Source organism: Acanthochromis polyacanthus, chromosome 8, assembly GCF_021347895.1.
Source record: "Acanthochromis polyacanthus isolate Apoly-LR-REF ecotype Palm Island chromosome 8, KAUST_Apoly_ChrSc, whole genome shotgun sequence".
NCBI lineage: Eukaryota > Metazoa > Chordata > Actinopteri > Pomacentridae > Acanthochromis > Acanthochromis polyacanthus.
This window is the reverse complement of record NC_067120.1, coordinates 35,577,685-35,590,344: the sequence shown is the minus strand read 5'-3', so window position 1 is coordinate 35,590,344 and position 12,660 is coordinate 35,577,685. Positions and strand designations below refer to the sequence as shown.

At 36.2% G+C, this 12,660-nt stretch overlaps 1 protein-coding gene across 1 annotated transcript; it reads left to right on the top strand.

Moving 5' to 3' along the window:
* Window positions 1-49: 49 nt before the first annotated feature.
* actr6 (actin related protein 6) lies at window positions 50-12,008 on the top strand. The gene is made up of 11 exons (XM_022210143.2): window positions 50-249; window positions 2,432-2,549; window positions 2,633-2,701; window positions 2,780-2,903; window positions 4,242-4,377; window positions 4,458-4,514; window positions 7,011-7,109; window positions 7,235-7,313; window positions 8,784-8,955; window positions 10,537-10,675; window positions 11,486-12,008. The coding sequence occupies exons 1-11, from the start codon at window positions 182-184 to the stop codon at window positions 11,613-11,615; spliced, it is 1,191 nt and encodes a 396-aa protein (XP_022065835.1). The 5' UTR covers window positions 50-181; the 3' UTR covers window positions 11,616-12,008.
* Window positions 12,009-12,660: the final 652 nt, after the last annotated feature.

The window sequence follows — 12,660 nt, the reverse complement described above, 5'->3', positions numbered from 1 at the left end:
ACCTCGTATCTGATTGGTTACGCAGCCCTCCAATGACGGTAGGAGGAACAGGAATCTGATTGGCTGGTGGAGTTACTGAAGCGGTGATGGCGGAAGTTTGTGTGCTGTTATGTTTTCAGGGTTACTAAATGTGAATTAAACTTGAATTAATTACTTTAATGTGATAATTTGCCGGTCTAAAATGGCGACGCTTGTTCTGGACAACGGAGCGTACACGGCGAAGATCGGATACAGTCTGGAGAAAGTCAGGTAGGAGCGGCTGTTAGCATTGAAGCTAACGGTGCTGCTATTTTTTTTCCTGTTGCTAATTTAATGATGATAATAAACAGGCCAACAAGCTAAAAACAGAATGTTCGAGAAAAAGTCAGCTGAAATGCGGTTAAATATGTGCACAACATTTGGCGCTACCCTCTAACACAGCACTGTTTATTTCTTTTGTACTAAAAAGACCCTCTACGCCAGGCTCCGTTCAAAAAACGGTCTGTTTTAAGGTTTTCAGTGCTCTTTTTTTTTTTTACAGAAACTCAGGATTCAGAGCAACTTTAAAGACCAAATACAAACCCTTAGAGGTCCAACTGAGTAATATCTACTTGAAGTATATCTGTCTAACACAACACTGTTATTTTCTCTTGCACAAAAAAAGAATAACCCACAACACCAGACTCCATTCAAAAACTGTCAAATTTGAGATTTTCAGTGCTCATTTTTAACTTAACTTAACTTAATATACTCAGGATTCAGAAGACCTTTCAGGACCAAATATACGCCCTTAGTGGTCCAACTAAAATGTGGTGTAGTAAATACATAACCTTTGGTATCTCTAACACAACACTGTTCTTTTCTCTTGTACGAAAGAATACAACCTCAATGCAAGATTCCATTCAAAAATCTGCCGATTGTATTTTTTTTCTGTTTATGATGAAACTCACGAATTATAACATTTTTAAATACCAAATATAAAAACCTGAACTGAACTATAATTCAGTGTCCAGAAATAGGTTCTTTATATCAGCGACGCATCAAATCAACGTGTTTATATAGCTCATGTAAAACAACAAACACTGACTCAAAGTGCATTACAGTGAGTAAACAACCTTATATTTTTGTGTATATTTTATATATTGCAGTCATACTGACTAAATATTAAGGTTAAGCTCCTAGGATTTGACACAAGCAATGGCCAGAAATTGCAGGACAGCTCACAAAAGTTTGTCTGTATGGTCACAGACTCATTTTCTTTACTGTTCTTGGCATGGAAGTTTTGTAAGCATTGGTAATGTCATTCAGATAGGATCTATTTGATTCATGTTACTGTGAGAATACTGTGTATGACAGAGATACGTTTTCACATTTTTTGTAAAACTCATTTTCTTTGCAATTTTTGAACAAATCCAGAATCTGAGAATTCTTAAGGAGGGAGTACACCTTATATTATGCCTTCAAAAAATCTAAAAAAAATGTTAAGTGCTTAAACTATTCATTAGGCATCAAAGAAACGTTTAGTTAGTGACATACAACAGCTTGGCAAGTACTTGTGCATGGTTCACAATCTTTATCTGCCATTTTCTCAAAATCTGTATGTTTTGGGACAGGCGTTACATAAAACCTAATAACTTTTAAACTATTTGAGCAATCATGCTGATTTTTTTCACAGATTGTTCTTAAGACAATACTTCTTAAAATAATGGATGCTTTTTTAAATACGTTATAATTTGACCACTTAAGACCATTTTCATTCTGGGGTGAAGAGTTATTTATATTGAAATGGTTGCTGTGGCAATAACAAAAAGAATTATCCCCAAAGCACCCATTATTTGTTTTACAGTAGGTTACTCTATCAAAAGGTATAATAGTCATAAACCCAAAATTTATGGACTCTGAGTAGATAGCATCAAAAGATTGGCATGTTTATGACAAGATTTTGTCCCCAGGGATCACTGCATGTAACTTCTAACTGTTAAAATGATAATTTGCAACTCATAAGCTTTAAAATGATGTGTAGCATGTTAAACTGGGTCGTATGAAACATTGTAAGAGCCTATACAATACAATGGCTTTGCGAACCTGTGAAATAAGGTGTACTCCCCCTTACACACAAACCTGAGGCTTGTTTGTCAGAATTTGCTGCATTCATCAGAAACTTCTGAACATCTCCTAAAAATTGATGACTTCAGGACGTATGCTTCAAGAGATATGGACATCTGAAAGTGGAATCTCTTCAATTTCCAACTTGAGATTCGTTGAAAATTTCCACTGGATAAAAAATTCTGACAATGTTGGAATTTTCACTTTTAAAATGTGGAGATGTCAGTTTCAGAAGTCAAAGATCATTCCAACAAGCAACTGGCCTCCCCTAATGACCCAAAAGTGGAAGCTCTTCTGTTCCTGCAGCGCCGCATCAGTGATTTCTTTTCTTCTGTTTCTTCCTCAGCATCATTCCAAACTGCCAGTTTCGCTCCAAGACGTCCAGATTAAAAACCTTCACGGCCAACCAGCTGGATGAGATCAAAGATCCTTCAGGTCTCTTCTACATTCTGCCCTTCCAGAAGGTGAGATAGCGCCACCTGGTGGAGCAGTTCAAGCTTTACATCAGCCCACAGGTTGTTTCTCATCAGTGTCTGTGTGTGTTCAGGGTTACCTGGTCAACTGGGACGTCCAGAGGAAAGTGTGGGATCACCTGTTCGGAAAAGAGATGTTCAAGGTGTGTTTTTATTTTCACCGGCGTGGGGAGTGTTTGATGAGCTGTGCAGACGGCCGACCGTGTTTTTCCTCGCTGCAGGTGGAGTTTGCAGACACCAGCATCGTCATCACGGAGCCCTACTTCAACTTCAGCTTGATTCAAGAGTCGATGAACGAGATCCTGTTTGAGGAATATCAGTTCCAGTCGGCGCTCCGCATCAACGGTGGGTCAAATTGTTCACCGTCCAGTGGATTCTGGACTGAGAGTTCACTGCAGAAACACACATCAGGTTTCATCTGTAAAGTCAGGGCAGGTTTCCAAAGTGCAAACTGAAATATATCAGGTGAAACTCAACATTTTCATTTACCGCCGACATTCAGCAGATCTGTCTGTGTGTTTCTGAGCAGCAAGGAGGAAAAAAATATTGCACATTTCTTTGAGTCACAAGAAAGTTTCACAAAGGAGTTATTTTACTATTCAATGAATCAGACTTCAAATACAAAATTAAATGTAAAATAAGGTGCTTTACAGACTAAAGCAATAAAAATGCCATAAAACAATACAAGCAGCGCCTCAAATATTATGTCATAGATGAAAGACTGAAAACACAAAGTTTAGGAACTGAATATGTATGCAATGAGGAAACACCAGATGGAATAAAATAAATCTAATAATCGTAAGTAAATTATAGAGAGACAGATAGGTAAAGGACTATATATGTCAAAGTTCATAAAAAACAGAACAAGAACTATTTTAAAGAATGAAGCAACAAATTAATAGACTAAAATATGCAAGTATGTGAGAAAATTAGTTCAAAATCCATATCAAAACCCGCCCTAAATAACAAAAAAAAATGTTCAAAATGATTTAAAATAAATAAATAAATAAAACCCCCAAAATTGAAAATCACCCATGGCAAAAATGACCAAAATTGCTTGAAATCTGTCCAAAAATGGCACAGAAAGACATCAGATGACCACAAATAGACACAAAATGGCCACAAATAGACACAAAATGATCACAGAGACACAAAATGACCACAAATGGACACAAAATGACCACAAATAGACACAAAATAAACTCTTTAATATTTGTACTTTCTTTCCATATGATGTTCAGCGCATTATATTTTTTCTCATTATTTTTATTTACTGCATATTTTTGCTTATTTATCTGTTTTTATGGTGGGAACTGTAGTATTTTCTCCTCTAGGTTAGTGAAGCATTTCCATTCTGTTCTGTTGTATAGATAAATAAATAGGTTCTATCAGCTCCATTAAAGCCTGACTGTAAAGGTAGATCTTGAGTTTGCCTTGATAAATGCATCAGCACAAGTCTTGTGAAGCAAAATAATGTTGATATTTTTCTGTTTTTCCGTTAGTTTTTGTGCATTTAAGGAATAATTAATTCCTAATGAAATGAATCTAGGTGTTGATTTAGTTTGATCTCTTCCAGCTCTGCAGTTGTTTCCCTCTAACTTCAGCGCTGAGGTTTTAATTGAGTTCTCTGAGGCGTTCAGGAGCAGCTCTGAGTGTTGTAACGTTGGCTTTGTGTCCGTCCAGCCGGTTCTCTCAGCGCTCATCACTACTTCCACACCAAACCCACGGAGCTCTGCTGCCTGGTGGTCGACTCCGGCTTCTCCTTCACCCACATCGCCCCCTACTGCCGGAGCAAGAAGATGAAGGACGGAATCCGCAGGTGAGAGGACGCTGACCGGCAGCAGCTAACAACAACAACAACAACAACACAACGTTAATGACGGTTTACTGTACCTTCAGGATCAATGTAGGAGGGAAGCTGCTGACCAACCACCTGAAGGAGATCATCTCTTATCGGTAAATACACCGCTTTGTGATGGTTTTGTGTCTTTGCGGTTGTTTTGTGTCTCTTTGCGCTTGTTTTATGTCGTGTTTTTCTTGGTTTCTATCTATTTGTATTTCTTTTTGGTCTCAGTGTGGTTATTTTGTGTCTGTTTTGTGCCACTTTGGAGTGTTTCTTTTGTCTATTTCTTTTGGTTTATGTGTCTTTGTAGTGTTTTTGTGTGTCTTTTTGGTTGTTTTGTGTCTCTCTGTGGTTGTTTTATCGCTTATTTTTCTTGTTTTCTATCAATTTGTATTTATTTTTCGTCTCTTTGTGTTTATTTTGTATCTCTTTGTGGTTATTTTGTGTCTGTTTTGTGCCACTTCGGGGTGTTGCTTTTGTCTATTTCTTTTGGTTTATGTGTCTTTGTAGGGTTTTTGTGTGTCTTTCTTGTTGGTTTGTGTCTATTTGTGGTTGTTTTGTGTTTCTTTGTATCTATTTTGTGTCCCTGTGATTGTTTTGTGTCTTTTTGTGGTAATTTTGTGTCCCTTTATTGCGATTTTGTGTCTATTTGTGTTTTATTTGTGTTTATTCTGTGTGTCTGTGATGTTTTTGTGTCTGTGTGATTATTTTGTGTGTCTTTCTTTTTGGTTTGTGTCTATTTGTAGTTGTTTTGTGTTTCTTTGTAACTATTTTGTGTCACAGTCATTGCTTTGTGTCTCTTTGTGGTAGTTTTGTGTCCCTTTGTTGTGGTTTTGTGTCTATTTGTGGTTGTTTTGTATCTCTTTGTGTAGCTTTGTGGTGGTTTTCTGTATCTTTGTGGTGTTTTTGTGTCTCTTTTTGGTTGTTTTGTGTCTCTGTGGTTGTTTTATCGCTTGTTTTTGTTGTTTTCTATCTATTTTTGGTTATTTTAGTCTATTTCTGGTTGTTTTTTGTCTCTCTGTGGTTGTTTTATCGCTTGTTTTTGTTGTTTTCTGTCTATTTTTGGTTATTTTTGTCTATTTCTGGTTGTTTTGTGTCTCTCTGTGGTTGTTTTATCACTTGTTTTTGTTGTTTTCTATCTGTTTTTGGTTATTTTAGTCTATTTCTGGTTGTTTTGTGTCTCTGTGGTTGTTTTATCGCTTGTTTTTGTTGTTTTCTATCTATTTTTGGTTATTTTAGTCTATTTGTGGTTGTTTTGTGTCTCTGTGGTTGTTTTATCGCTTGTTTTTGTTGTTTTCTATCTGTTTTTGGTTATTTTAGTCTATTTCTGGTTGTTTTGTGTCTCTGTGGTTGTTTTATCGCTTGTTTTTGTTGTTTTCTATCTGTTTTTGGTTATTTTAGTCTATTTCTGGTTGTTTTGTGTCTCTGTGGTTGTTTTATCGCTTGTTTTTGTTGTTTTCTATCTGTTTTTGGTTATTTTAGTCTATTTCTGGTTGTTTTGTGTCTCTGTGGTTGTTTTATCGCTTGTTTTTGTTGTTTTCTATCTATTTTTGGTTATTTTAGTCTATTTGTGGTTGTTTTGTGTCTCTGTGGTTGTTTTATCGCTTGTTTTTGTTGTTTTCTATCTATTTTTGGTTATTTTAGTCTATTTGTGGTTGTTTTGTGTCTCTGTGGTTGTTTTATCGCTTGTTTTTGTTGTTTTCTATCTATTTTTGGTTATTTTAGTCTATTTGTGGTTGTTTTGTGTCTCTGTGGTTGTTTTATCGCTTGTTTTTGTTGTTTTCTATCTATTTTTGGTTATTTTAGTCTATTTCTGGTTGTTTTGTGTCTCTCTGTGGTTGTTTTATCACTTGTTTTTGTTGTTTTCTATCTGTTTTTGGTTATTTTTGTCTATTTCTGGTTGTTTTGTGTCTCTGTGGTTGTTTTATCGCTTGTTTTTGTTGTTTTCTATCTATTTTTGGTTATTTTAGTCTATTTGTGGTTGTTTTGTGTCTCTGTGGTTGTTTTATCGCTTGTTTTTGTTGTTTTCTATCTATTTTTGGTTATTTTAGTCTATTTGTGGTTGTTTTTTTGTCTCTTTGTTTTGGTTTGTGGTGGCTTTCTGTATCATTGTGGTGGTTTTGTCTGTCTTTGTGGTTGTTTTGAGTCTTTGTTGTCTTAAATCTCTTTGCGTTGATGATTTTGTGTCTCTTTGTTGTCATTTTTTACTTATTGTGTGTAATGTTTTTTAAATCTGTGGCTATAATGTGTCTTTATGGCTGTTTTATGCGTTTTGTAGGGTGTTGCTCATTTGGTTGGTTTGTGTGTTTTAAGTTGTTATGTCTTTCTTGTTGTCTTAAATCTCTTTGTAGTCACTTTTTGTGTTTTGTTTTTGCGTGTGTTGTTGTTTTCAGCCGTTTTCTGATAATTTTGTGTCTTTTTGTCTTTATTTTGTGTCCCTTTGTGGTCATTTTGTGTTTCTTCATGGCAGTTTTTGTGATGGTTTTGCATCTTTTTGTGATAGTTTGCATCTTTTTGTTGTTTGATGCCTGCTTTTTATTTTTATTGAAGCATCTCATCCCACTAAAAATGTTTTAATCAATTATAACAAAGTGTTTCTGTTTTTGCAGGCAGCTGCACGTTATGGATGAAACTCACGTGATCAACCAGGTGAAAGAAGACGTCTGTTACGTGTCGCAGCAGTTTTACAAAGACATGGAGATCGCACAGTAAGACGGATGCACCAGCAACCTCTGAAATCAGTTTATTTAACACAGATAAATGAGATTAAACCGTCTACATGAATAAACTGGCATCATATTTCCTGCTGTGACTAAGTGTGTTGTGTTTTCAGGATGAAGGCTGAAGAGAACACTTTGATGAGGGATTATGTTCTGCCGGATTTCAGCTCCATCAAAAAAGGTTTCTGCAAGGTGAGACGGCATCTGGCAGCGTGTTTTAAGTGTTTCACAGTCAGTTTTATTGCAAAGTTTTGACCAGGAAACAGATTTAGACTTGGTGCTGGTGCATGACAGTGAAGAGGTAGTTAAAGAAAATCTAAGGCAATCAAAAAAGTTATGAAAGTGATAGAAATGAGCGGATTAATTGTTTTTTTGTTAGCACAAAATGACCACAAGAGACTCAAAATGGCTGCAGATATACACAAAATAACCACAATGACACTCAAAATGACCGCAAAGTAATGGAAAAACAGTCACAAAGACAAAAGAAAAATACACAAAAGACTCAAAACAACCACAGAGACACAAAATGGCCAAGAAGATACTCAACATTCCCACAAAATTAAAATGAAAAGTGACCACAAAGAGACATGAAATGGCTGCAAAGACACTGAAAACTACCGCAAAGACACTGAAAACTACCACAAAGAGGCAAGAAGAACCCAAAGCAGACACAAAATCACCACCAAAGACTCAAAATAACCACAAGGAAACTCAAAATGACCACAAAGAGACACAAAATGACCACAAATAGACACAAAATGACCAGAAATACACAAAAAACAACTGCAAATAGACAAAAAATGATCACAAAGAGACACAAAATGACCACAGAGACACAAAATGACCACAAAGACACACAAAACAACTGCAAATAGACACAAAATGACCAGAAATAGACACAAAATGACCACAAAGAGACACAAAATGACCAGAAATACACACAAAACAACTGCAAATAGACACAAAATGACCAGAAATAGACACAAAATGACCACAAAGACACACAAAACAACTGCAAATAGACACAAAATGACCACAAAGACACACAAAATGACAGAAATACACACAAAAAAAACTGCAAATAGACACAAAATGACCACAAAGAAATGGAAAAACAACCACAAATAGACTTAAAATTACTATAAAGAGACTCAAAATGACCACAAATAGATATAAAACGACCACAAAGACGCTCAAAATGACTACAAAGACAGAAAAGACTACGGATAGCATCAAAATGATTGCACAGAGGCTCAGAATGGTTACAGATAAACAAAATGACCACAAATAGACACAACATGACCACAGAGAGACAACAAACAGAAAATCAACACCCACACACACTATCAGTGGGATAAAAGCTGCTAAATAAAGCAAAGAAAATCCTGAAATGAAGAAAAAATAAAGAAATGATTTGAGGGCTACAACAAATGAATATTTTGATTATTGATGAATCCATTCTAATATTAATAATAAACTATATTTCTACAGCACCTTTCAAAACGGGTTAAAAACTGCTTCAGAAAGCATTAAACTACACAAAACACTGGATAAAACAGTAAAAGAAACTAGTAAAACATTGCAACTTTTAAAAGATGACTGACAACCAAGCATAAAAGAAACTAAAGGAACCCGTTCACTGGTGCTTCTGTCCTCCAGCCCAGAGAGGAGATGGTGTTTAATGGAAAGTATAAGACTGGAGAGCAGATTCTTCGTCTGGCCAACGAACGCTTCGCTGTCCCCGAGATGCTCTTCCACCCGTCGGACATCGGCATCCAGGAGATGGGGATCCCTGAAGCCATCGTTGACTCCATCCAGTCCCTGCCTGAAGGTCAGCTGCAACCATCCATCCATCCATCCATCCTCTATACACCGCTTTATCCTCAGCTGCAACCAAAACTACCTTAATTCAGCGCTCCCCAACCTTTTTTTTGTGCCACGGACCGGGCTTTAAGGTGTAGCGGATAAATACAACAGAAAAAATAATACGACCGGCATAAAAGCTGTGGTATTTTCTAAATGTAATAACAAACATGAATCCATGTTCTACATTTATATACATTTATCCCTATTTGTTTTATTTATGTTCCTCATCTCTAATTTCTTGTTTTTTCACTCCATTTCTTACCTCGTTGTTGCACTGCCTGCTCTACGTGCCCTTTTAACTCTCGTGTCGTCCCGCGGCTCAAATTGTCCCGTTTTAAAGTTTGAAAATGTGGGAAAAAAATATCTATTTTCACAGTGAAACTTCAGCATTTTTGAGAAATTTTTTGAGCATTTTTTGGTGGAAAAAAAAAGAAATGTTGACAATGTTTCTTAAGAACATTCACAAAAAAATCAACCAAAATCCAGCGAAATTCGCTGGATTTTGGTTGATTTTTTGGGCATATTCTTAAAGAAAATAGTAGAAGTTTTACTGATACATATGTGTAATCACTTTAGATATTTTTAGGATTATTTTTGGAAGATTTTTACTCATTTTTTGAAAATATTTGCAAGAATTTCCTTGCCAAATTTGGGGAATTTTTTTAAGTGAAACTTTTAAGGAATTATTAGAATTTTCTTCTGAAGGTTTTGCTAATTTTCAGAAATTTGGGGAATTTTTTAAGTGAAACTTTTAAGGAATTATTAGAATTTTCTTTCTGAAGGTTTTGCTAATTTTCAGAAATTTGGGGAATTTTTTTGCTGAGTTTTTGGATTTTTTTTTAGACGAGGAAACAATGTTTTTTGGTGCCCATTAATGAAGGCAACAGGAGGGTTAATTACCCCCGGGGATGAATAAAGTTTTGTGAGTCTGACATATTCCCCTTTGCAAAGAAACTTTCCACAGACATTTGTTTTTTACTCATTTTGCGAGTTTGTAGGTTTAATTTTATCGGTGACGTATCACATGACCGTCAAGAGTGAGTCATAGAAGGATGTAACGGAGAGAATCCGGTCATTTTTCAAAATAAAACGTCATTCAGACTCGGATAATAACTAAAACAGAAATAATGTAAGTTATTTATTTCCTCTGTGTGGCTCCGTACCAAATGACCCAGTGGTTGGGGATCGCTGCTTCAGTTCACATGCACCAGAATTCCACATAAAAGGTGCTATTTATTTTTCATTTTATATCCCAGAATGTCTTCAATAATAGCTTGAGATGGATTCTTAATAAACATGCAGACCAATAATAAGCATCTCTGGCTGCTTGACGGTTTTTATGAAGCTGAACATCTGTGTGGACACAAATTAAATCACCGATAATATAAAACTGCAGCCGCAAAGAGGAGCTCAAACTCAAAACTAGCTGGATTATCGCCACATTAAGAGGAACAACAGCGGATAAACAGTCAGACTACTTTACGTGTTTACATGTTTACCAGTTATTTGCCTCTGAGCAGCTGCTATCGTGTTTCTCTGCCGTCAGAAATGCAGCCTCACTTCTACCAGAACATCGTCCTGACCGGAGGAAACACGCTGTTTCCAGGCTTCAGAGAGCGACTGGAGGCGGAGCTTAGATCTCTGGCCCCCGCCCACCTTCCTGTGTCGGTGATCCAACCTGAGAAGTGAGTGAAGCACAGCCAGGGCTCACGGAATTCATCTGAAACTGTCATGCATGATGTGGTGTGGATAAAAAAAAAAGTAGAATAACATGTTTTTGTGGTTGTTTCATGCCTCTTTGGGACACTTTTATTTGTCTTTCTAACTGTTTTATGGAACTCAAAGACTTTAAATCTGGAAATATTAGCACTTAGTTCATAAGCAGACCGAGGGATCGTTCCAGAAAATACTGTCCTAAAGATACACAAAATCATTGCAAAGAGATGCAAAATGACCACAGATACACACAAAATAACCAGATACCCAAAAGAGATTTAAACATTACTACAGAGACACGAAACAACCAGAAAGAGACACACAGTGACCACAAATGGACACAAAATGACCACAAAGAGACACACAGTGACCACAAATGGACACAAAATGACCACAAAGGGACACACAGTGACCACAAAGGGACACACAGTGACCACAAATGGACACAAAATGACCACAAAGGGACACGAAACAACCACAAAGAGACACACAGTGACCACAAATGGAAACGAAACAACCACGAGACACACAGTGACCATAAATGGACACAAAATGACCACAAAGGGACACAAAATGACTACAAATGGACACAAAATGACTACAAATGGACACAAAATGACCACAAATGGGCACAAAATGACCACAAAGACACACAAAATAACCACAAAAAGTCTCAAAATGACTACAAAGACACAAAATGACCACAAAGAAATGGAAAAACAACCACAAAGAGACAGAAAAAGCTAAATTTCCTGTTTGTTTTCTGTCTTTTCTTCCAGTCCGGTGTGTTATTCATGGGAAGGAGGGAAGCTTCTGGCTCACACCCCCGACTACGACGAGATGGTGGTGACTCGAGAGGACTACGAGGAGAACGGACACTGTATCTGTGAAGACAAGTTTGATATCTGAACTGTTCATCTGGACAAATCTGTGCTGCTTTTTTTACCTTTTGTATATATTTCATTTTCAGTCACACTCATTCATTTTTCATGCCTTTGAAGACTGCAGGGGAAACTTCCTTACATAATTTGGTTTAAAGCAACAAAACCTTTCTTTAAATTTAAATTATTGTGACTCTCTTGGGTGCTCTATGACCACAGGACACCACGATTAAAAAAAACATCTTTTTAATGTAATAATAAAGACGTAATGGTATGTTATTTTTTTTAACGTACAAGTTTTTTTATTGAATTTTCCAAATGTGCGACTGGTACATGGTTCATCACCTCAGTGTTACAAATGTAGACTTCACCACAGGACAAGATGTGGAAAACATAATAAAACTGTTGTTTTTTTGTCTAATTTCTGTTACACTGGTGGTTATTTCTTGTCTCTTTGGTTGTTTTTCATCTCTTTGAGTTCATTTTGTGGATTTTTCTTGTCTTTTTAAGCTATTGTTTTCATCATTTTCTGGTCATTTGGGTCTTTTATGGGATTTTCTAGTCTCTTTGTGGTTGTTGAAAATGTAAAGGATTACAAATGATTAAGACTGATAGTTATGGGAGACTTGTAAGTTGCAGAGTGCAGGAAAAATAACTTCATCACTCATTGTAATGAGATGTGCTTGTCCCTTGTAACCCTTGTAGCACCACTTTGTTTACAGGCATGTTTTGTTTTTAAAAAATCTTCAAAATGCACACTCTTTTTAGAGCCAGAAACTGTAAAAATGGAAAGAGTGGTTCAACTTTCCGACTGTTTGTAATAAATACCATCAGTTTTGTGTGGTTACATAGAGAAAGCATCTTGAAAATAAGCTTAAAATTGTCAGATTTCACTGTAGTTACTTTATTTAAAATATCAAATTTAAAAATTCACCAAAAATAACGATAGAAATTGTAAAAAAAAAAAGAAACCCAAAGACTCTCTGCTCTGCACAACTGAGAAGCCACGACTGACTCAGGGCAGTTGTGAGCATCAACCATGTGACCAAAATCCAGACACTTTTTAGGTGAAA

Bases quoted from the DNA above. Each gene is read 5' to 3' on its own strand.
- actr6 (XM_022210143.2), top strand. From the start codon at position 182: ATGGCGACGCTTGTTCTGGACAACGGAGCGTACACGGCGAAGATCGGA. The intron at 4,515-7,010 runs GTAAATACACCG...CTGTTTTTGCAG, and splicing joins AAGGAGATCATCTCTTATCG to GCAGCTGCACGTTATGGATG. The intron at 8,956-10,536 runs GTCAGCTGCAAC...CTCTGCCGTCAG, and splicing joins CATCCAGTCCCTGCCTGAAG to AAATGCAGCCTCACTTCTAC.